The following is a 25,909-nucleotide window of genomic DNA, read 5'->3' on the forward strand; positions in this document are numbered from 1 at the left end:
TTAAATCAGCTATTAATTTTAATTGACCAACAAAGTGACATAATTATACACATGATCAGATCCTGGTGAACACTCCAAAGATTCCTGGAAGGGATCCCCATCCTTCAGAGGATTCTCTCCAACAAGATCCTCTCATTCTTTGAAGTTTTTAGCTCTTCTACTAGGCAACTGCAATTGTTGTAAATTTGTGCTTTCAAGTGGCTGGAAAGCTCTGAGCATCCGTTGATAAAGTCCATTCTCATGTGACAGCCCCTGTTTGAAAACAGAATAAATAAAAATTTAGAAAGCAGCTGGAGATGTTGATTTGTTTTTAAATGAACTGTCCGACTTCTAAGTCTTCTTTCTTCATCATAAAATAACCAGACACTCATTAAAATAAATATAACTAGTTCTAGATGACAATTTGTTTAAGAGTCACAGAACAATATTAATCACTCCAAAGCCCAAAATTATACACGATGAACAAGTTGTGAACCCAGTACCAATAGCCACAATTTCCACATCACTGCTAACCTCCAAGCACGTATAGAGAAGTTTACATGGCACAGGTAGTTTAGTTTAGAAATACAGCGCAAAAGCAGGCCCTTCAGCCCACCGAGTGTGCACCGATTCACGTATACTAACATTAGGGACAGTTTACAATTATACCAAGCCAATTAACCTACAAACCTGTACGTCTTTGGGAAAAAAATCAAAGATCTCAGAAAAAAACCCTTGCAGGTCATAGGGAGAATGTACAAACTCCGTACATCCAGCACCTGTAGTCAGGATCGAACCCGGGTCTCTCGCACTGCAAGGCAGTAGCTCTACTGCTGTGCCACCGTGCCACCCTTCTGCTATAACATGGTGGCTGCTTTTCTAAGACAGCTAGTGTTATAGACAATCTTATTAGAAAAACAATTGTGTCAGTGGTGAAAAGGGAAGAGCCACTTCAGTGGCTAGAGAATGTCAGACTTGCAATTACAAAAAGACCTTTACCCTGTAGAATTTTTGCACCCTTACACAAGTTTCAATATAAAACAACTAGCATCTTGTTTCTCCATCAATAGAAGAGACTGTGACTGTGAAACCTCTCCTGCATTGGGCAGCACCCCCCCGCTCCCTCCCTAGGAGATAGATTTAAATTTTAAAACGTGAATAACTTAAAAAATATAACACCGATTTCAATGAAACTTCTTCCATTAGGACCAAAGGGATCACGGTGAGTAAAGTGGGCCTAAAATTGTCGTATCATGTATCGTTTTGGCTGTAGTTCAGGAACAAACAAACAAACAAGAGTTTTAGTATATACATTATTTGCCAATTTCAATGCCCACCGGATATGAAATGGAAGGACTGTTCTTAAAGACAACTGTATCTGCCAAGAGGTTACATAGACACCTAGACTTCTTTTGCATGGCATTTTTTTCAATTTAATTTTTAAGTAGTTCTCTACGAAAATCACGTTATTACCAATTTGGCCTGTGTAATGCAAATTGTTTCCTCAAAATTCATCGATCACATTATATCTAATTCATGATATGGAAATAGGCGCAGGCACCTCACATTTTACATATGTTCGATTTATGTTTGGAATAACGCACTCAAATTTAATGCTGACAGCACAATCACTTATATGTTTAATTTAATTGGAGGATTAAATTAGTGGAGTAACTCAGCGGGACAGGCATCATCTCTGGAGAGGAATGAGTGAAATTTTGGGTCGAGACCCTTCTTCAGACTAGTCAGGGGAAAGGGAAACAAGAGATATAGACAATGATGTAGAGAGATATAGAACGAATGAATGAAAGATATGCAAAAAAGTAACGATGATAAATGAAACAGGCCATCTGTTTGCTAAGTGAGAACGGGTACCTGGTATGATTTGGGCGGGAGAGGGATGGAGAGCGAGAGAGTGTAGGGGTTACTTGAAGTTAGGAGAAATCAATATTCATACCACTGGGTTGTAACCTGCCCCAGTGAAATATGAGATGCTGTTCCTTCAATTTGCGATTAGTGTCACTCTAACAATGGAGGAGGCCTAGGACAGGTCAGTATGGGAATGGGAATTAAAGTGTTTGGCAACCGGGTGATCAGGTAGGTCCAGGCGGACCGAAGGGATGACTTAACCAGGGAGTTGCGGAGGTCTCTGCTGAATGCGGAAAGGGGTGGAGATGGGTAATTGGATTTAAGTGTTTTTAAATTATGTGCTGCTTTTCAAGTACATAAACCATGAGATGCCTTTACTAAAGAATCACCACCTGCATTTATTTTTTGACCAAGGCAGCCAATAAAATAATTCTCTGGCGACATAGTCCCCAACAATTTATAAATACAAAACTATACACTCAATATACCACCAATTATATGCGGCAAGGCTGGATGGGCAGAGAAACAAGGCCAAAACTTCATCCCACCACATGCAGACATTTGTTTCCTTCACAGCTGCACTGAAAATTACACACTCAACTCCAGCGTAGTGTTTACTTCAAGCTACACGGTGAGATCACCACGAACATAAAGCTACTCAAGATTAGCGATAGTAGCTACCATATCCACTAAAAAAAGGTAAATATGACAGCCGTTTAGATCCAAGACACGGCTGTAGATTTTGGAATCTAGAATAAAACACAAACTGCTGTAGGAACTCGGTTGTTTAGATGTCTTCATAGCTTCATGTATGTACGTACGCACAAACTTCAGAATGCATCAGAGCGTTTACTTTCAGCCTCATAAAAGTCAGCAAAAAAGTAAGTCATCACTTGCACCCTGCAATTCATGCCAAACAATTCTGGACTTTCATCTCAAACCACTTAGCCAGCCAATACATGCCCTTCTGTTGATAACCCTTGATAAAAAATACCTCACAAGAAATCTTTATTAAAGTACAAAATCAATGTTTTTTCTGTTCTACTGCAACAACATTTATCAATACATGTGGTTTTAGTGGATCCACTAACTGATAAGCTGCAGGTTTAATTGCTGCTCAGTTCAGTTTTAAGCTCGGATCTTGTGCAGCAAATTCACGTTCAAGGATAGAGGTAGAGGAGGATTGGTTGGAGATTAATGAATCAAGGCTCATACAATTACCCTGCAGAAAAGCACATGCATTTTTCTTTCCCATTTTGAGGTGAGGACAATGTCAACAAGGTCAGCATTTACTGCCCATATCCAAATGCCCAGAAACCAATAGCAAATGTTCTGGATTAACCACAGAAGTCGAGTACTGAATATTGCCACCACAGCATCAAGGACACTGAAGTTGTAACTCCAAAAATAAAATGAATTTATTTAAATCACAGCAAAAGAAATGAAGCAAACAAACCTGTCTGCTCATGATTCAAGAAAGTAACCATCCCTCTTTGGACACAGAACAAACATTCTAGTCTCAAAACATCAGCAAATAAGTATCACCAAATAATCATTCACTTACCACACGATAAAAAGAGACGACTTGAAGCCCCTGCCAACAGCACAAAACAATCATTAATGTCCATAACAACATACACACATAGTACATGCATCTAACATTGGAACCAATTAAGGCATGTCCTCACAACCACCTACATGCAACTAAATGGAAGGCTGAGTATTTCTACACGAGAACCAGGATGCATCAGAACATTTACTTTGAAGATCACTTGTCTTGAAGAACAAAAACATCACATTTCCCAATACTCTTCATCATCATTTGCATCACTGATCAAATTTACACCAGAATACGAATACCAACAGACATAAGATTACTAAACTTCTCCCCCACTTTCCAAACTATGTAGATAGTATAAAAATTCATTACATTTGCTAACCTTAAACTGCTCTTTATAAAATGGCAGTGTGTTTTATTGATGAACTGCTGTAGTCTGTTTTGAGTATAGTATCTAAACTCAAACAGACATTACGTGCACTTTGACATACAATGGGAAGGGGAATTAAAGTGAGAGAGGTTTTGGAGAGGGCACAGTTCTACTGCAACAACATTTATCAATACATGTGGTTTTAGAAAAATAAACCATTCATTTTATCGCAGTTGGCCCGCTGGCAAGTGGATTCACCAACTGATAAGCTGCAGGTTTAATTGCTGCTCAGTTCAGTTTTAAGCTCGGATCTTATGCAGCAAATTCACGTTAAAGGATAGAGGTAGAGGAGGATTGGTTGGAGATTAATGAATCAAGGCTCATACATTCAAAACTCCGCTGCCCGTCTACTCACACACACCTCGATCCGTGACCATATCACCCCCGTCCTTTATAAACTCCACTGGCTCCCCATCCCCCAGAGAATCCAATACAAAATCCTCCTTATAACCTACAAAGCCCTCCATAACCTGGCCCCATCCTACCTGACCAACCTCCTCCACAGGCACACTCCCACCTGCACCCTCCGCTCTGCCGCTGCCAATCTCCTATCCCCCCACATCCGGACTAAACTCAGATCCTGGGGGGACAGGGCTTTCTCCATCGCTGCTCCCACCCTATGGAACTCACTACCCCAAACCGTTAGAGACTCCCCCACACTCACCACATTCAAAACATCGCTGAAGTCTCACCTGTTCAGTACTGCCTTCAACCACTGAAGGTCACCTCACCTACTGTCTCCTATCTCTGTTCATTTATTTATTTACTTATTTATCTATTTATTAATTTCCCTATGTTCTCAAAATCTCTGTAAAGCGTCTTTGAGTATATGAAAAGCACTATATAAATAAAATGTATTATTATTATTATTATTATTATACTGCCAAGTCTCACACAATTACCCTGCAGAAAAGCACATGCATTTTTCTTTCCCATTTTGAGGTGAGGACAATGTCAACAAGGTCAGCATTTACTGCCCATAACCAAATGCCCAGAAACCAATAGCAAATGTTCTGGATTAACCACAGAAGTCGAGTACTGAATATTGCCACCACAGCATCAAGGACACTGAAGTTGTAACTCCAAAAATAAAATGAATTTATTTAAATCACAACAAAAGAAATGAAGCAAACAAACCGGTCTGCTCATGATTCAAGAAAGTAACCATCCCTCTTTGGTCACAGAACAAACATTCTAGTCTCAAAACATCAGCAAATAAATATCACCAAATAATCATTCACTTACCACACGATAAAAAGAGACGACTTGAAGCCCCTGCCAACAGCACAAAACAATCATTAATGTCCATAACAACATACACACATAGTACATGCATCTAACATTAGAACCAATTAAGGCATGTCCTCACAACCACCTACATGCAACTAAATGGAAGGCTGATTATTTCTACACGAGAACCAGGATGCATCAGAACATTTACTTTGAAGATCACTTGTCTAGAAGAACAAAAACATCACATTTCCCAATACTCTTCATCATCATTTGCATCACTGATCAAATTTACACCAGAATACGAGTACCAACAGACATAAGATTACTAAACTTCTCCCCCACTTTCCAAACTATGTAGATAGTATAAAAATTCATTACATTTGCTAACCTTAAACTGCTCTTTATAAAATGGCAGTGTGCTTTATTGATGAACTGCTGTAGTCTGTTTTGAGTATAGTATCTAAACTCAAACAGACATTACATGCACTTTGACATACAATGGGAAGGGGAATTAAAGTGAGAGGTTTTGGAGAGGGCACAGTGAGGTTCACTTGGTTGTTATCTGGAGAATATTAGCTCCAAGTTGAACAAATTTTCTCTGGAGCACAGGCTAAGGGGCGAGCTGAGAAGAAAAAATGAGAAGGATAGATAAGATAATCAGAAAATGCTGGAGTAACTTAGCCGGTCAGGCAGCATCGCCATGGACTATCCATGTTCATTGGAGATATTACCTAACCCAGTTACTCCAGTACTGTGCGTCATACTCAAAATTCCGGTATCTGCAGTCCCTTGTGTCTCGGGTAGATAATTAAATCTTTTTCCCTGGGTGGAAATGTCAAATACTATGTCACAGATTAAGAACAGAAGAAGAAAGCTTAAAAAAGATATGAGAGGTAAGCTTGCTTTTCCCCCACATAGGGAGTGGTAAGTGCTAAGAACATGCTGCTAGGTGAGATGGTCCAAAATATATAATAAACAGTTAGGAAGCATTTAGACAGACACACAAACATGCAGGGAAGAGAGAGATATACACTGATCAGCCAAAACATTATGACCACATGCCTAATATGCTGTTGGTCCTCCGTGTGCAGCCCCGTACGCAGCAGGGTGCGATGCACTGTGTATTATGACACATTCCTCCCGTGACCACCATTAAAATTTTCTGTGACCTGTGCCACAGTAGACCTTCTGTTGGTTCGGACCAGACGGGATAGCCTTCGTTGCCCTCGCGCATTGATGAGCCTTGGGCGCCCAACACCCTGTTGCTGGTTTGTCCCTCCTCAGACCACTGTCGGTAGGTACTCACCATTGCTGACCGGGAGCACCCCACAAGCCTTGCCGTTTCAGAGATGCTCTGACCCAGTCGCCTGGCCATAACAATTTGGCCCTTGTCAGAGTCGCTCGGGTCTTTACTCCGGCTCATTTCTCCTGCATCCAACAAATCAACTTCAAGAACTGACTGTTCACTTGCTGCCTAATATATCCCACCCCTTGACAGGTGCCATTGTAACAAAATAGTCAATGTTATTCACTTTGCCTATCCGTGGTCATAATGTTTTGGCTGATCGGTGCAGACCATGTGCAGGAAGATGAGTTTAGTTAAACTGCCACCATGGTCCATGCAGATGTGGTGGGCTGAAGGTAGTGTTTCTGTGCTGCACCACTTCTATCAGTACATCTTTCCGAGTTTTCCACAGTACCATTTGTGGACCATTTTACCCCCACATTGTCAATACCAGACTGACAACTTCATTCATTTAGCAGTTGCGGGTCCCTGGTATCAGTTAACAAAAACTTCTGAAAACAAGCAATAAAAATTCTCATTAATCCTTAAGAAATAAGGGATTCAGAGATATTTACCTAATCCTCGTCATTCTCCCTCACATTATTCTTTTACAAAACACACTGATCCAAATACAGTCCCATATTGAGGATCCTCACTTCAAAAAGATCCTACTTTTCTTTTTAGGTGTTTACTTCTTGTATTTCTGCAAGCCATCCTTCCAGGTAAATGTCCTAGCTTGATTTTCATGAGTGATCTGGAACATACAAGCAAGTATCCATCACCGACATATTGACCCAGTCCACTTTTACACAACAGCCCTTGATCACAATTAGTAGTGACAAGCAGGACAATCACAGCTATTTGTTTTTTTTTTAAAGCTGTCCATTCTTTGAACCTCATATATAGTATTACATCAGAAAATAAACTGATTTTAAATAAGAGCATGCCATCCAGAATAATAGAAAAATATAAAGCAGGACCATACTTTACAAATGTGAACCTTAACGATGCCTATGTCTATCAAAACCCACCACAGTGTGACAGAAATTTGCAGGCTTGTACTTTATTTAGTTAGCAATTGACTCATAACTATAAGCAGCATAATAAAAAACAAGGTATAGTTTTGGCAATGTACACATCAGGCTGCTGGACACATCAGAGCGTTTACTTTGAGCCTCACGGTAGAATCTGCAAAATATCAGTATCATCATCTGTGTCCTTTTGCTCCAGATCAACATTTGAAGGGAAGGCACTGATGACAAAAACAATGACCTAGCCTGCCATTTAAAGACATACTTCCACTAATACCCATCTCCGCCCCCACTGCGGCCTAACATCGTGGAGTTGGTGGCCTTTCCTGGAGACCGACCCGGCGCTCCAAGCCACGGGAGTCTGCGGGACTTTAACATCGCAGAGCTTGCGATCCCTTTGCCGGAGATCGAAGCTCCAACCGCGGGGCCTGTGGACTTTAACATCGTGAAGCCCAGTCTCTGGTAAGAGGCCGATTTGGGAGCTCCATGCCGTGGAGAGTTTCAACCGTCCTGATGTGGGAGTTTTGATCACCCTGACGGGGGCTTTGATCGTCGGCTGTGGGGGCTTTGATCACCCCAACTGCGGATGGTTTGACTGCCCCGACCGCAGGAGAACAAAGAGGAAGATGTTTGAACTTTATTGCCTTCCATTATAGTGAGGAATGTGGAATTCACTGTGGTGGATGTTTATGTTAACTTTTATGTGGTTGCGTATCTTATTGCTTTTCATTTAGTATGGCTGTATGGTAACTCAAATTTCACTGTCCCTTAACTGATACATATGACAATAAACTTATCTTAACCCTCAAGGCCACACAGAAAGCTTGTAATATCACAACCACCTGTAAAACTGCCACGCATCTTGTGATTATAAAATATTCAAACAAGTCTGTTCCTCCTGTTGGTTTGTCAGTAAACTGAGCAGCCCAGGGTCAGGTACCACTCAAGGCAGGTTTTGGGTTTCACCTAATGCAGTAGTTTTCTAAGAATTTACTTTAGTAGCTTACCTTCAAGGGCGGGGCACTGGATGAAACTACACAATGATTTCTGTTGCACAGTACATATACATTTCCTTAATAAGACAGATAATGCAGAAAATACTCATCATCTCAAACAACTAGTGGGGGTGTGAGACTTAAACCTTTCATGGTCTAGGAGGGGGGGGGGAATCAAAGATTAATAGCTTTTATGATGCAGAACCAGAAATATGGAAAAAGAAAAAGGGTCTCATAGGTTAGAAGTCAGGTGAAGTTGCTACTAATGACAAGTTTAAAAAAATCAGGTTGAAGATGTAAATAGAAGTTTAATTAATAAATTAATGAAATATTGCAATGTACATGTTGGAAATGTAAAATTTGAAATGCAGGAAATACAGATAATGCAAAATTATTGAACACAAAATAGAATCCAAAAGGCTATAATTTTGCTAGTTGCAATGAGACACCAGCACTTTTTGGGTGTTTAAAAAAATCCCCATCATCTGCAGTTCCTTGAATCTACTTCTCAAGGCATACCTATCCTTGAGTTTCAGTAAACAGTAAAGAATATCGAGGATCGAGAAGTCAGGAACTGAGTGGAAAGGGGAATTAAAGTGATAAGTTATGGAGTCACATTATGAGTAGCAAATACAGTGCACTAAATTAATACAATTGACCCATCTCCCTGTGTAAAATGGACTATTGAAATTGGGAAGGGTGAAAAGCCAGATGTTGCATCTCCTGCAGTTACATGGGAGATGGTCATAAGAAAAATTAATATTCGGGATGTGGCCAGACTACACGGGAATGTTTCAGTTAAGTATTCTTGCTGGATCATCAAAAAGTGGTACAAAGTAGCACCCGATATTAAGACCAGCATTGCAAATGGAGGTTCTGGGGCAGAGGTAGTGAGAGCATACCTGCTGGGAATGGAGCATGGTCGACTAAAATGTGAAGAAGCACAGTGGAGCAATAGGCAATGCGGCTATTTATTATCTGTATTATCCCAGGTGCTCTGGTTTCTTTCCACATCCTCTTAAAACATGCGAGCTACAATATTATTTGGCTACTGGAGATTTCTGCTTGGCAGGTGGAATCAAGATGGAATCGATAGGCACACAAGAGAAAATAAACTATAAGGGCATAGGTGGGGGGGAAATAGGTTTGTACTGAGAGTTAGCGCAGATTCAAAAGTAGAATGGGTCTTTATATATTAAGAAAACATAAGAAATCAAGATGATATCAGCAGAGCTGATGATAGAAATGCATAGGAATTGCCAGAATGAAATCAGAAACGTAAAGAGGTGCAGCTGAGTGAGTTGGTGAATATATCGCTCAATGTCCATAACTTTTGTCACAGAAAAATGCTCAGAACCTCAAAGCTGTGATTTCAATGAATGGTCTGGATGTCTTAGAAGAAGGATCCACCCATTAGTGCTCACTGATTTCAGCCATTAAGACAGAAAAGGCAGCATGGCTGTCGTGTTGGTCACGGCCATGCTGACTTTATTTTTCCAACCACCATTTTACTCTTAATACACCCCTGTGCTTTTTTGCCCTCTTTCTTAAATGTACCCCAACATTACTAATGTTCAGAGGGACTCATTCGATCCCAACTAAATACCGATGTGTGCCTCATTTCCTGACCAAAAGTCAACACCTCGCGTAAATTTGTCAACCGTGTTCTTCACCCGAACACGAACATGATGCCCTTTTGCTTGCCCACATTTGAAAGCCTCCCACTTGCCAGCCGTCTCCAAACGTTCTCCCAATTTGACCTCCGCAAAATCCCGCCCAATGCCTCCAAAATCGGCCATACCCCACTTTAGGACCTTAAACGTGTAGGCCCAACCCTTCCCCCTCTCCATAACTGCGTTAGAATTAGTAGGGGAAGGTGGGAGGTGAAAGCGAGGGGCGGCCCTCTTGCGCTTGGAGTGGAGGCGAGCGGACGACACGATGCGATGGTGATCCTCCATGGCTTGGAGGTGGGTGAAGGGTTCCCCGGAGCCTAACTTTATCTGAATCGCGATCGCTCGGAGTCAAAACTAATAGCGGGAAGCGGGAGCCCAGCCAGCGGTAGCTGCGGCGCGCCATGCCTTACCCGAACGTGGGACCGGCTCCATCTTAGGCGGCGGTTCCTCTGCAGCCGCCGCCATTTCACGGCAACGGATTGTATTCACGAGGCGCGCGCCAGACCCCCAGCGCTGAGCGCGGCCCGCGCGCCCACCACTGGCGCTGGCACTGCCCCAGAGCGTTCGCGATCATCCCCTTCCAGAGGCCGCCGCCGCCGCGATCATCCCCCCGCAGCAGTCGCGCTCAGACGTCCGGAGCGGGAGCGGGCCGCGGGAGCGAGCGAGCAACCGCCAGTGGGAGGAACCGTGGCCTGCCTCGCTCGCTCGCTCGCCCGCCCTGATGTCCCTCTGACAGCTGCCTACTCACCGCGCCCAGGCCCCGATCACCAGCCAACCTCTTTACATAACTTCATCGCGATTCCTCAGTTTAAGAAATTAAACTCAAAAATCCAATTAAATTGACCGGAATTCTAAATCAATATCAGAGGCTGATTCGGCCCCTCAGACCGGGTTCAGTTCAGTTTATTGTCACGTGTACCGAGGTACAGTGAAAAGCTTTTTGTTGTGTACTATCCAGTCAGCAGATAGACATGATTACAATCGATCCATTTACGGTGTGCAGATGATGCATGATAGGGGTATAACGTTTAGTGCAAGTGTGATGGCTGCTGCAGTCTTAGCCTCAAGACGTTTTCCTGCCGCCTCCCAAATTTCCTACCGCTGGAATATTTTTAAGGAAGAGCCTCCATAACCCATGGAATCACATAGCACATAGAAAAACCCTTCAGCCCACTAAATCCAGGATGACTGTCCGGTCAAGTTTATTGTTGTGCTCAATTATGCTGATATACACGTAGAAAGAATGTCTTACAGCAGCATCAGGAGCACATTGTTTCATACCACACATAAAAACACAAATTCTACAAGGCAGTGTAAAGAAAAAGTCTGAAAAAACATGACATTGATGCAACACAATGCAAGAACAAATCCATGATAATGTAAGACGTGGCCCAGAGGGTTACAGTACTGAGGTAGGATTACAGTTGTGTGAGTTGGTTCAAGAACCTGATAGTTGTAGAAAAATAACGTCCTTAATCTGTTGTGGGACCACAGGTTCTGTACTTCCTGCCCAGCGGTAGCAGTGAGAAGTTGGCATAGCCTGGATGGGTGATTACCTGATGATGCAGTGCCTCATAAGACATCGGAGCAGAATTAGGCCATTTGGCCCATCTGCTCCGCCATTTGATCATGGCTGATCTATTTTTCTCATGCCCTCTCCCTGTAACCTTTGACACCCTTACTAATCAAGAATCTATCAAACTCTACTTTAAAAATACCCAATGACATCCTTCACAGCCCTCTGTGGCAATGAATTCCACAGATTCACCACCCTCTGGCTAACAAAATGCCCCTCACCTCCATTCTAAAGGTACATCCTTTTATTCTGAGGTTATGCCCCCTGGTCCTCCTTTCCTGGACATATGACAATGAAACACTCGTGAATCTTAATTTCTTGATCTTTCAAAAGATAATCTACTTCAGCTTCAACCACCCCATTGACTCTCTGGGGTAGAGAATTTCAGAGATTCACCACCGTTGAACCAGTTAGGTCCTTCTGATGAAAATATTTGCACAGTTCCACAATTTAGATCCTGCTATGGCAAGTCCGAAACTTGTTGGTTGGAGAAGAAGTTTATTGCAGCCGCAATCTTCGAATACAGAGTTAAACAACAAGGTAAAGGACAACCATTACAAACTTACTGTCTTCCTTGAAGACTTCACCGAACTGACTAAAACGGGCGCCAAACGCGCACCTGACATCGCTGGCCAATCAGCGATGTCGCTCCCTGGACCAATCCCCATGGTCGCGTTCCCACGTGACCTCGCTGGCCAATCCGAGGGTTCGACGACCTGGACCATTCTCTATGGTCGCTACATGACCCCCCCCAGAACCCGAGGTGCGGAACCTAACAGGGAGCCGGATTTCGCGACCATAACGGGTACGGAGAGGGACAGCCTGAACCACAGGAGCCGGAGGTTCCGGACTTGGCGGAACAGCCGGGACGGGAGGTTCTGGAGGAACTACCGGAACGGGGGGTCCAGGAGGAACTGCCGGAACGGGGGGTCCTGGAGGAACTATCGGAACGGGGGGTCCTGGACTGAGCTGAACTAACGGAGGTCGGCCTCTCCTAGGGGTTTGACCGACCAGGACTTGTTGATCCAGATCCAAATGTGCAGGTTTGAGCCGGGACACCGAGACGAGCTCACTCTTGCCGCACATGTCTAAGGTGAAGGTAACCGTTCCCTTACGCAAAACCCGGAACGGCCCTTGATAGACCCTCTGCAACGGGGCGCGATGGGCATCTTTACGCAAAAAAACAAACTCACAGTCCTTCAGGGAAGACGGTTCATGTACCATGGGACACCCATGACGTGAAGTCGGAACTGGAGCCAGGGAACCCACCCGTTCCCGGAGAGATGCTAACACTGATGGGACGGTAGGCAGCTGGTCTGAAGGGTCAGGAAACAGATCTCCGGGTACTCGAAGTGTCGAGCCATATACTAGCTCTGCGGACGACGCACCGAGATCTAGCTTAGGAGCAGTCCGGATGCCCAAAAGAACCCAAGGGAGTTGGTCTACCCAGTCCGGGCCTTCAAGCCTTGCACTGAGGGACGCTTTAAGTTGGCGGTGAAACCTTTCTACGAGTCCATTTGCCTGGGGGTGATAAGCAGTCGTGGGTTGTAACTTGGACCCGTACAGCTCTGCCAGCGCGGCCCAGAGGGACGAAGTGAACTGTGGCCCTCTGTCAGTGGTAATAACTGCCGGGACCCCGAAACGAGCTACCCAATGAAGGGCCAAAGCCCTAGCACAAGACGCGGACGAAATATCAAACAATGGGAAAACCTCTGGCCACCGGGTGAACCGATCCACCACCGTGAGGAGGTGGGTGTAGCCCCGGGAGGAAGGCAAAGGCCCGACTAAATCCACGTGGATGTGAAAAAAACGAACAGCCGGGACCTCGAAATCCTGTACGGGGGGCTGGACGTGGCGTTGGACTTTAGCGGTCTGACAGGGCACGCAGGAACGTGCCCACCCCGCTACCTGTTTCCGCAGGCCGTGCCAGACAAACCTCGCTGCTACCAAGGCAGAGGTGGAGCGGATAGACGGGTGCGCCAGCCCATGAATGGCATCGAAAACCCGGCGCTGAAGGGAGGGCGGTACTACCGGCCTGGGACGAGGAAGAGAAACATCGCACCAGACTTTCGTGCCCTCCGACCCACAAGCTACCTGGGCCAACTTCAATCCCGAAGTGGTGGACCGGTAAGTCGAAACGGTATCCGCTAGGAGCTGTGCCTCCGCAAGCTCCTGGGGATCCACCTCGCAGTCCACCGCCGAAATAGGGGGAAAAGCAGGTCTAGACAGGGCGTCAGCAACGGCATTAAGCTTACCCGCGACATGACGGACATCGGTGGTAAATTCGGAGATAGCAGTCAGATGCCGCTGCTGGCGGGCCGACCATGGGTCAGACAATTTCAAAAAAGCAAATGTTAATGGCTTGTGGTCCGTAAAGGCCACAAATGGGCGGCCCTCGAGGAAATACCTGAAATGACGAACAGCTAAATAGAGGGCCAGAAGCTCTCGGTCAAATGCACTATACTTCAGCTCGGCCGAATTTAGTTGCCGGCTGAAAAACGCTAAAGGCTGCCAACGGCCACCGACCTGCTGCTCCAGAACCCCGCCCACCGCCACGTCAGAGGCGTCAACCGTCAGGGCCGTGGGGGCGGAGGGGCTCGGATGGACCAACATGGTGGCGTCTGCCAAGGCTGCCTTAGCTGCTGTAAAAGCCGACTCAGCGGTCGGGGACCACAACAAATCTACCGGATTCCCTGCAAGGCATTGGAAGAGTGGGCGCATGACACGCGCAGCTGCCGGAACGAACCTATGGTAGAAATTAACCATGCCTACGAACTCCTGTAGCCCTTTTACTGTGGTGGGCCTAGGAAATGCCCGAATAGCCTCCACCTTTTCGGGCAAAGGGGAGGCGCCGGCAGGGGTAATTCTGTGCCCTAGAAAATCAAGAGCAGGAAGGCCGAATTGACATTTGGAGGGTTGGATTATGAGCCTGTGGTCTTGGAGCCGCTGGAACACGGTCCGCAAATGGGCCTGGTGTTCCTGCACGGAGGGGCTGGCGACCAGGATGTCGTCTAAATAAATAAACACAAACGGTAAACCCCGGCCCACGCGGTCCATCAGCCGCTGGAAAGCCTGTGCCGCGTTCTTTAAACCGAAAGGCATACGCAACCATTCAAACAACCCGAACGGAGTAATTGTTGCAGTTTTCTGTATGTCCTCCGGTCGCACCGGAATGGTATCCTCGCACCAAATCGATTTTGGAAAACACCACCGCTCCTTCCAGCCCAGATGAAAAATCCTGTAGGTGCGGTATGGGGTAGCGATCAGCCGTGGTGACAGCATTGAGACGCCGATAATCGCCACATGGTCTCCACCCCCCAGATGCCTTGGAGACCATGTGTAACGGCGAGGCCTACGGGCTGTCAGACTGACGGACAATTCCCATTTCCTCCATTTTCCTGAACTCCGCCCTTGCCACCACCAGTTTGTCTGGCGGTAGTCTCCTGGCCCGACGAAAACGGGAGGGCCTTCGGTGCGGATGTGATGGACCACACCGTGCTTAGCCGAAGGCGTGTCAAAGCGTTGGACGAGCAGCTCCGGAAACTCTGCCAGAATCGCAGCATACGAGTCGGGGGCCGCGACGACGGCCTGGACAGTAGGGTTGGGCGAGGAGGCGATTGTCGGAGCGACGTGCTCATCTTGGGCGGAGGGTCGGAGGTCGTTACCGCGGACATCCGGAACCAGTGAAAAAGCCCAGAGAAAATCTGCGCCCAGGATCGCTTGTTTGACGTCGGCTATGATGAATGGCCATTCGTACGTGCGGAGGCCTAACACAAGGGACATCTTCCGTGTACCGAAAGTGCGAATGGGGCTGCCATTAACCGCGATGAGGGTGGGACCTGTCTTACCCGATCTAGTTTCGAGGTCGGTCGGCGGCACTATGCTGACGATGGCTCCCGTGTCTACCAAAAATTCTGTGTCCGTGAATCGATCATGGACATAGAGGCGCCGGTTCTGGCCAATCGTAACTGCCCCTATGTACGATCGGCCGAGGCATTTCCCGCGAAGGTACAAGGCAAACGGCAGTTGCGGGCTTCGTTACCCCATCGTAGGTGATAATAGCACCAGCCGCGCTTGTGCGGATCTTTTTGGCGGGCTTTCGGAAAATTGGCGGGAGACGTGGCGCCATCTTGCCGTCACTGTGGTGTGGTCACTGATGTCGAGACTTTGTTGATCGAACCACTTGCCTTGTTTTTTGCCGCTATGAGCGCGTCCGCTTTCGCTGCATATGCTTCGGGGTCCTTAAAAGAACAATCCGTGAGCAGCAGTCGGACATCCTCGGGAAGTTTCTCGCGGAATGCCTGTTCAAACATAGGGCAATCCGTATGCTCACCGGCTAGCATCATCATTTCGGCCATGAGGACGGAAGGCAGTTGGTCTCCAAGATCTGGTAGGTGCAGAAGTTTTGCCGCACCACCATGCTTATTAAATCCGAAGGTTCGCAGTAATACTTTCTTCATGGCCTCGTACTTGTTTTCTGCAGGTGGATCCACGATGAACCGCATCACGCGCTTGGTTGTGTCCGGCGACGAGGTAGAAGTACTTCGTGGATTCGTCCGACACCTTCTTTATATGAAATTGAGCCTCGGTGTGGATAAACCAAGCTTGCGGTGCGTGCGTCCAAAACCACGGAAGATGAACGCTTCCGGCGCTTAACTCCGGTGTGCCCGGCTCGGTCATCGTCAACGAGGCGTCGGGTTCCTGCTCAGTCGGTGATCGTCCAGATCACGTCGGGGTCACCAATATGGCGAGTCCGAAACTTGTTGGTTGTAGAAGAAGTTTATTGCAGCCGCAATCTTCGAATACAGAGTTAAACAACAAGGTAAAGGACAACCATTACAAACTTACTGTCTTCCTTGAAGACTTCACCGAACTGACTAAAACGGGCGCCAAACGCGCACCTGACATCGCTGGCCAATCAGCGATGTCGCTCCCTGGACCAATCCCCATGGTCGCGTTCCCACGTGACCTCGCTGGCCAATCCGAGGGTTCGACGACCTGGACCATTCTCTATGGTCGCTACACTGCAACAGTTAAGGAAATCATGGGAGTGTGAGATTTGTCTGCTCCCTTGTCTTATGATTGAAATGGTCTAGCCACTTATTGGACCCTGCTTGGATGTTCTCTGGGTCTTAATTATTCAGAAATTATCACTCCTTGTTCTAATACATCCTCTAGAAGAAACATCCTCTCAGCATCCATCTTGTCAACCCCCTTCAGAACCTTATATGTTTCAATAAATTCACATCTCATTCTTCTAACTTCAAATGTATAGGCCTACCTGACATCAACCTTTCTTCATATCTCTTGAACTCATCAATCAACACACGGAAAGTTCTCCACGCTGCCTTCAATGTAAATATAATTCAATTGTAAAATTAACCATATTCCTACACACTCATGTTGTCCTGTGATGATTAATAGAAAATATTGTTCACTTTTTAAAATCTGTCCCTACAACTATATTTTCAAGAAGAGTTGCAACAATATTTATCCCTCATTATAAAGTGAAACATCTGATCAGAATTATTTGGTTGGTGATGTCTTGCTGGATGCAAATTGCCTGTGTTCTTGACTAAGACAGCATGTTGCGACCTTGAATGTAATGGGCAAAAAAAGTGCCGGTGGAAGCAAATTCAAATTGGTATTGATAAGTATTGGGAAAGGAAAAGTTAGCAGATTGAAAGCGGAGTGGGAACATTTGCTGAGTCAGTTGAGAGACAACATCTAAATGACTAGTTGCATCACAGATAATTTCATTATTATAGCTGTAATTGTAATGTACTGTATAAGCACTGATTTGGGCACTAAGCACTTTGAAATGCGAAAGTTGAATGTACAAATGCAAGTTTTTATTTATTAAAATAGCAAAATGAGTTTGTATCCATTGTATAAGTGGAGAGATTCCAAATTTAATCAATTTCTGTGAACTCGAGAGTGAAATGTTCACTTGAAAATTCTGTCATATCGGTGGTGTACAATATAAAAGTAAAGCGAAGCATTCATACTAAATGTAACTTTCCACCATCTGTCGAATATGATGCAGTTGTATTGAGCAACAGCTGGGTTAATGTTACCCCGCCCATAATACAGCATTTGATTATAGAGCAGGAAGTAGTTTGCGTAATCTTCTTGTAAAGAAAAGGAAAAAGAATTTTGGACAAACAGCTTGTAAGTCTATGAAATTTTGATCATTTGAAAACCTGATACAGCTAAACCTGTACACCTATAATCACCTTGAAAAGCTAAACCTGTAAACCTATAATTTTTTTAATTATTTTATTTACATTTAGGTTCTTAGTTAACAATGACTTGAATTTTGCTGTAATTTGCCTAGCCTAGGACTTGAACGGTTTTATTTATTAACTGTTTGGCTTGCTTGTGTATGATTGGACTGATTTTGGATTGAAGCAGGCAAGGATAATTGTTTCCTTCAATCCGCCTTGAATTCTGGTTACTTAATCAACATCTGTCCAAAGACGGGCCTACCTTAAATTGCTATCGGTCTCCAGACAATGAACATTCCATATCCATGATAGTGCCTGTTCATCGGTTTGCTGAACTTTTCAAACACTCTGATGTTTTGGGGTGCCAAATACAGTCGTGAAGAAATTTATCAAGATTCTTGTGCGTCATTTTGCAAAATGTTTGCAAGAGTCACTAAAGTTCAGAGACAACTTGTTTGTCAGTCAGGTGTTTTTAGCTTAACAGAACCAGGCAGAATATAGATTGCGGCGCAGTGGCGGAGCTGTGGTCTCACAGCGCCAGAGTTCCGGGTTCGATCCTGACTACGTTTGCTGTCTGTGTGGAGTTTGAACGTTCTCCCTGTGACTGGGTGAGTTTCCTCCGACATTCCAAAGACGTGCAGTTTGTAAGTTAATTAGCTTGTGTGGATTGCCCTGAGTGTGTAGGATGCGCAGAACTAGTGTAAGGGTGATCGATGATCTCGGTGGGCCGAAGGGCCTGTTTCCACGCTGTACCTCGAAAATTAAATTGGCCATTTGATCTATTTTGCATTGCTATCCACTCCTCACTAACTCCTTACTCGTTCTCCATCATCTTTACGATTTGTTTTCCTTTTAAACTATTTATACATTTTTTTAGTTACTATTGCAGCTGTGAACATTGCCTTTTCAGGCAGCAAATTCCAGATCTTTAACTCCTACATTTAAAAAATCTCAAAATAATGGTCAGGTCTCTTTGATGTTTTATAAATCACCTTAATTTCTGTCTTCTTATTAATTCGTGGTGGTGTGGCTGTTGCTGACTGCACATTTATTGCGTATCTTTAAGTCGCCCAGCTCTGGGAATGGATCATTGGATCATTAGACAGTCAAAAGCCAACCTCAATGGTAGTCTGGACTTGTATCTAGGTCAGACTGCTTCGGAATGACCAAGTTCTTTCTCCAAAGGATATTAGTAAATCAGAAGGTTTTTATAACAATCTAGTAATTTTGTGTAGCTATCATTACTGGTACTGCCCTTTTAAACCTTGATAGTTCTTTTAAATTCCTTAGAGGTTGTGTCTCCCAATCAATAGTGCAGGTGTCTGAATACTGATTTCCTGCTAAAAACACAAGGTCTCTGGACCCACTGAAGAAGGGTCTCGACCCAAAACATCACCCATTCCTTCAATCCAGAGATGCTGCCTGTCCAGCTGAGTTACTCCAGCATTTTGTGTCTATCTTCAGTGTAAACCAGCACCTGCAGATCCTTCCTACCCACTATCCTCTAGTTATCTATGTATCTCTCTGCTTACCAACCCTCCTGCTGGTGGAAATTGTTTATTCCCAAATAATCTTATAAGTCCTAAATAATCTTATTGTTTTGGACAACTCCATAAAATCTTTATTTAATCATATTCCAGATGTTATTTATCAATTGCCTGATCCCAAGGTTCCACCACAAATGACCAGACTCCATAGATCCATTAGTACCTTGTATAACAAAATACAATCCACGTAAAATTAAAAATTGACCTAGCATGAGTTACAGTTCCAATTCAACCACACTTTGAATGTTGCGGTGCTTTCTAAGCACCTTGCTGAAATGCCTGGCTCCAATTTTACACAGTGCTTCCTCGTTCTGTACTCTCGTATGAGCAGAAATAGAGTTGAGCTCACCAGTAAATCCTAAGTTCCCCCTTAACATCCTGAATGCTTCAATGGAAACTTCCCTTGACAGTTTAAATCCTAGTGAACCTTTCACCGTCCGGCGCGGCCTGGAATAGGCCGAGGGATTTTCTCCGCCCGGCGGGGGCTTCAATGTCGGGAGCCCCGACCGCCCCGATGTGGCAAGTTCAACAGCCTGACCGCGGGAGAAGACGGCAGGGAAGAGAAAAGACATTCTGGTCTTCCATCACAGTGAGGTGGTGACTGGAGGAGACTCACTGTGATGGATGTTTTTTTTGTTTTGTGTTGGTTTTGTGATTGTGTGTGTTATTGCTTTATTTTTATTGCTTCTTATTGTTGGACTGTGGGTAACGGAATTTCGTCCAAAAGACATGTTTTTTAGATGACAATAAAGGCTATACTGAATCTGTTTCTGATATGTGTAATATCTCCTTGCAAATTAAACCTTGTAATTGATGAATTTCCAGCAAAAAAGTAAACTCTGGCATCCAGAATTCTTTACGATCCAACGAATGTTTTGCATCTTTGTAGCATGACCTTTTCTATGTAGTATTATAGTTGTCCAGTCACAATAGCATTCCATTGGACAATTTCCTGCAATCATCCACAATATCCACGATTTCCGGCCTTCATATTCCATTCTATTAATTTTAGGTGAGAGGATCGCCTTACATTTGCCACAACGTGTTCTAACCATTTAATATATTAACATCAATTTGTTATTATTTGCACACCACCCTTGTCATTCAGTCACCTACAATGATACAGATTAGTTTACTGATATTCCAGGGTGCATTGAAATTTACTCAGTACTGAGTAAACTGTATATAATGCAGTAATGATAAATAAAACAACAATAAAAATGCCGTGCAAAGCAGCAGAATGGTGCAAGATTGAATTTCAATCTGAAATATTAAAATACATATAATGTAATGTAATAAATATTAAAATACAAATAATGGAATACCTGAATAAAGAATAAAGTATTCTGGGGAGGAGATAGGTGATTGTTTTAGTTAGAACTCCTCTTGTGAAGGAGATGGGGCTGCCTTGGAGACTGCTAATAATTGTGTGGCCAACACTCCTGGCATGCTGACCATAAACTGGTGTATATGTTTAGTTTATTTTACATTTATTATGTGAACTTTGAAATTAAGTTACTTTTATTCTTGCTTGAGCACACATACAGTTCCAGTCTCCACATTATAGAAATATGTGATTGTAGAGGAGAATCACAAAGATGTTGTTAGGACTGGAAAATTGTGGCCCCAAGGAAAGATTGTAGAGAGGAGAGTTGCTTTGAACAGAGGAGGCTGGGAGGAGATTTAAATGAGGTAAATACAAATTATGAGGGACGTAGAGAGTGTAAATGGGGAAGACCTATTTACCTTAGCAGAGCGGGTGTAGATTTACTGTAGGTCTGGAGAGATGAGGAAAGGTTATCTCACTCTGCCATGGTCTGGAACTCACTGCCTTTGAGGATGGTGGAGCCAGAAACCCTGCCACATTTATACAGAACAAGGGTGTGTACCGGGATGAGTCATGACTGCAGGGTTGGAAGGGGGTTTAGGGAAAGGAGCTTGCTTTCAAACCACACAAATGGGTGGCACGGTGGCGCAGCGGTAGAGTTGCTGCCTTACAGTGCTTACAGCGCCGGAGACTCGGGTCTCGGGATAGTGTTAATGTGCGGGGATCGCTGGTCGGTGCGGACCCGTTGGGCCCAAGGGCCTGTTTCCGCGCTGTATCTGTAAACTAAACTAAAACAAAATAGAATGCCTCCTTATGTATCATATATTTTCAATGATTGTAGCTCTTCCCAATCTCAGGGTTGAAAACATGTTCAACAATTTTGAGGCAGGGAATAATGTTTTCCCTCAAGATATTAAATAAGCACGCTGGATTCAAAATGAAAGTGCATAGTGTTGCGAATATCATGATTTCATCTCTAATACTTTGTTGTGAGTACCTAAATCTCTCTCTGATGTCCTGAAAATCAGGGAGGATACCTTAGAATCACTTTGCTATTATGCTATAATCATGAATTTGTCATTCTTTTTAAATAGGAAAGAAATTAAACTGCAACAATAACAGAAAAATGACTGCAGCATTGGATCCAGAGGCACTTGGAAAGAAACTTCAAGACCTCTGTGGTTCTTCAAGTCCAGACGTCACAGAAGTGGAACGATTAATTGCTGAGGGAGGATTGGTTGATTTTGATCATGATCATGATGACAGAGGAACCCCTCTTTTTTTAGCTGCAGATAAAGGAAATGAACAGCTTGTTGAATTGCTCTTGAAGAACAAAGCCAATGTTAACTATCAGACTAAGAATCATGGTTGGTCACCGCTCCATACTTCTATACAATCAAATCATGAAAAGGTTGTGCATTTATTACTGGAGCATGGGGCAGACCCACATCTCAGGAAGAAAAATGGAACCACACCTTTCATTACTGCTGCGATAGTTGGCCAAGTGAGTTTGCTCCAGCTGTTTCTGTCCCATGGTGCGGATATCAATGAGGCAGATGCCAATGGCTTTACTGCCTTTATGGAAGCAGCATTATATGCCAGGGAGGATGCCCTACGTTTCCTGTTTGATCGCAAAGCGGATGTGAACAAGCACAGGGAAGTGTCTGATGCCAAAAAAAAGGTGGGCAGGGGTGGAAAGACTGCACTCATGAGTGCTGTGGAGGAAGGTCATGAAAATATTGTTAACATCTTGTTAGATGAAATGCACGCAGATGTTAATGCAGTTGACAATCTCGGCAGAACAGCTTTAATTTTTGCTTTGAAGGAACGCAGCAAGTCAATTGTGGAAATTCTGTTGAAACATGGGGCTCCTGTAAACTACATAGACAATAACAAAGAAACACCTCTGAGCACCGCTTTGAAAAATGATAACCTGGACAGTGATGTGATGGAAATACTAATAAAATGTAAACCAAATATAAACATTCCAGACCAAGATGGGAAAACACCCCTGATTCTTGCAATACAAAATGACTTCACGACGGTGGTTGAACTGCTGCTGGAGGATTCCAATGTTGACATCAAAGCACAAGACAAATCTGGGCAGAACGCTCTCATGGCAGCAGTGAAGAAGAAAAATGCCATGTTGACGGAAAGGTTGTGTAAAATGGGAGCTGATGTTTCCTGCACTGATGCTGCTGGGAATACACCAATAATGATGGCCAAAAGACTGTATGCTACTGAAATTATAAAAATATTGAATCAGTACATAAAGAATATTAAACCAAATGTAGGATCTTCTTCCAAATGGAAAAAGTGCAGTAAACGTTGGCATACAAAACTGGAGAAGCTGCAGAAAGTTGCATGTACTCCTATTGGGAACCTTAAACTGTCTAGGATTGAAGATTTTAAGATTACCACAGACAACACAACTGAGGTCTATCTTGGTTTCCATAACTGTGAGACTGAGGTGGCAGTGAAATTCCACAGGAGATTCGATGAAAAAGCTTCAACGGAAAAGCATTGCCTCACAGAGCCGAAGATCAAAGCAAGCAATCTGTTTACTAGACTGGTGTCTTGTGAAACAGACGAGTATTGTGAATACCTATGCCTGGATCTCTATGAGTATAATCTGGAAGAATACGTGCTTCAGCAACCTAAAGAAATTCAACTGAATCCCCCAGATATTATGCAGCAGTTGATCAAGGCTCTTCAGATATTGCACACAGCCAAGTTCGCACACCGGGATTTGCATCCGTCAAATGTCCTCATAGGTAACGAGTCATTTGATATTTACAGTCAGAGCCAAAGCTGCAATTCCTCAGTAAAATGTTGTTTCCCTGTGGTGCTACACAAAGCCCAGCCACACTTGGAGTATTGTGTGCTGTTCTGGTCGTTCAGCTAGACTTATAGAATCATACAGCATGGAAACCGGGTCTTCGGCCAAACAAGATGCCCCCCTTAATCTAGTCCCATTTGCCCAGCCTTTTTGGTTACCTCTTCAAAAAAAGTCAATTAATTGCATAAGACACAACCCCCCACGACTAAACCATGCTGACTATTCCTAATCGGTCCCAGTCTATCCAAATTCTTATTCCTCAGAATTCTTTCCAGTTTAAAGTGGCACAGTGGTAGTGTTGCTGACCTACAGCGCCAGAGAACCGGGTACAATCCTGACTATGGGTGCTGTCTAAGGAGTTTATATGTTTTCCCACTTGGGTTTTCTCTGGGTGCTCTGGTTTCCTCCCACATTCCGAAAATGTACATGCTTGTAGGTTCATTGGCTTTTGTAAATTGTCCCTAATTGGTAGGATAGAACTAGTGCATGGGTGATTGTTGATCGGCGTGGACTCGGTGGGCCGAAAGGCCAGTTTCCATGCTTGTGTCTAAAACTTAAACTTACTTATCATAGATGCTAGGTTCACTGGTCTATACTTCCAAGGCTTTTCCTTGCAGCCCTTCTTAAGTAGAGGTACAACATTAGCCACCTTCTAGTCATCTGGCACCTCACCCATATTTAACGATGATTCATATATCTCACCCAGGACTCCCCCAATTTTTTCTCCAGCTTACCACAATATCCTCAGATATATCTAATTAGGCCTGGGAGATTTATCTATCTTCATACACCATAATACGTCCAGTACATTCTTGACTGTAATACAGGCTGTCCTCAAGACATCTCCATTAACTGTCCCAGGTTCCTTATTCTTCATGTTTTTCTCCACAGTAAAAACAGAGGAAAAATATTCATTGAGTATCTTGCCCATCACCTGCGGCTCCACACATAGAAGACGGCTTGGGTTTTTGATGAGCCCCATTCTCTCTCTAGTTACCCTATTTCCCTTAATGTACTTGGATTCTTCTTAATATTATCTGCCAGAGCGATCTCCAGCCCCTTTTTTACCCTCCTGGTTTCCTTCTTAAGTATTTTCTTCTCAGTCCCCGAAATTCCGCCAGGAATCGACTTGATCACAGCTGCCTATACCTGGCCCATGCCTCCTTTTTCCTGACCAGTGTCTCAGTTTCTCTCATCATCCAGGATTCCTTACCTCCAGCTGCCCTGCCCTTCTCTCTAACAGGAACATGCATGCCTTGAACTCTCACCATCACTCTTTTAAAAGCATCCTATTTTCCAGATGTCCCTTTGCACACAAACATCCTACTTCAATCAACTTTAGCAAGTTCCTGGTCTAATACCATCAAAGTTGACCTTGCCCCAATTCAGAACCTTAACTTGTGGGCTTGCCCTGTCCTTATCCATAACTATTTTAAAGTTAATAGAACTGTGGTTGCTAGTCCCTAAAGACTCACTCACTGAAACTTCCTAAGAGCAGATCATGCTTTGGCCACTCCCTTGTAGGGCCCTCTACATATTGCCTAAAGAAACTTTCCTGAACATATTTGACAAATTCTAAGCACTTGGTACTATGGCAGTCCCCTCTATATTGGGAAAGGTAAAATCCCCAACTATGACAACTCTATTAGTCTTGCAGTTGCCTTTAATCTACTGGCATATTTATTCTTCTAATTCCCATTGACTATTTGGGGGGGTCTATGTTACACTCCCAACATCATGATCATCCACTTTTATTTCTCAGCTCCAACCATGTGGCATCGCTAGACAAACCATCAGTAATGTCATCTCGGACTACTGCCGTGACATTCTCCTTTAATAAAGCAACTCCCCCTCTATTTTACCCCCATCTCTGTGCCTGTAACCTGGAATATTAAGCTGCCAGTCCTGCCCCTATTTTTCTGTTCTCTGTTGGAACTGTTTCAGAAGCAGAGGACAAAGTTCACAATAACTGAAGGAATCTTTGACTCAGTACATTGCACTTTCAGATAAAGATGCCCCGTCTCTCACAACACCTCTGTTACACCATCCAATTTCTTTACTTATCTCAGCAACATCCTCTTCTGCTCTACACCTTCATCATTCAAGTTATTTCGGTATTTACGCTCCTCCCGTTTTTCTCTCAAAGATTTTTTTATCTCTAACATTTTCCAATTCTGATAAAATGTCACCAACTGGAAATGTTAACTGTCTCCCTTTCACTTTAGGTGGTACTTTTACGGTATTTATTTGATACTCAGTATGAACTCTATAAAACTGAGATCTGCTTGTGTTTGATTAAACTTTTTTAAAGTTTCGTTTTAGTTTAGAGATATAGCACGG

General features: G+C 44.0%; 1 protein-coding gene and 1 long non-coding RNA gene across 3 annotated transcripts in view; one reads left to right on the forward strand and one right to left on the reverse strand.

The window, feature by feature from the left end:
- LOC144597831 (uncharacterized) lies at positions 1 to 10,731 on the reverse strand. The gene is made up of 5 exons (XR_013547794.1): positions 10,464 to 10,731; positions 6,930 to 7,108; positions 5,082 to 5,111; positions 3,413 to 3,442; positions 1 to 252 (listed from the first exon to the last, which is right to left on the reverse strand). It is a non-coding gene; the product is annotated as an uncharacterized LOC144597831 (long non-coding RNA).
- Positions 10,263 to 25,909, forward strand: part of LOC144597830 (2-5A-dependent ribonuclease-like) — a 27,226-nt gene continuing 11,579 nt past the window's right edge. Inside the window, exons 1-2 of one of the 2 annotated variants that reach the window (XM_078407472.1) lie at positions 10,263 to 10,347; positions 21,825 to 23,504. In XM_078407472.1, coding sequence (XP_078263598.1) covers positions 21,857 to 23,504 — 1,648 coding nt within the window. In that variant the 5' untranslated portion in view covers positions 10,263 to 10,347; positions 21,825 to 21,856. Of the gene's footprint in view, positions 10,348 to 17,729; positions 17,801 to 21,824; positions 23,505 to 25,909 lie in introns of those variants that run through there. The other variant, XM_078407471.1, reaches the window with a different exon arrangement.

Source organism: Rhinoraja longicauda, chromosome 11 (assembly GCF_053455715.1).
Source record: "Rhinoraja longicauda isolate Sanriku21f chromosome 11, sRhiLon1.1, whole genome shotgun sequence".
NCBI classification, from domain to species: Eukaryota; Metazoa; Chordata; class Chondrichthyes; order Rajiformes; family Arhynchobatidae; genus Rhinoraja; species Rhinoraja longicauda.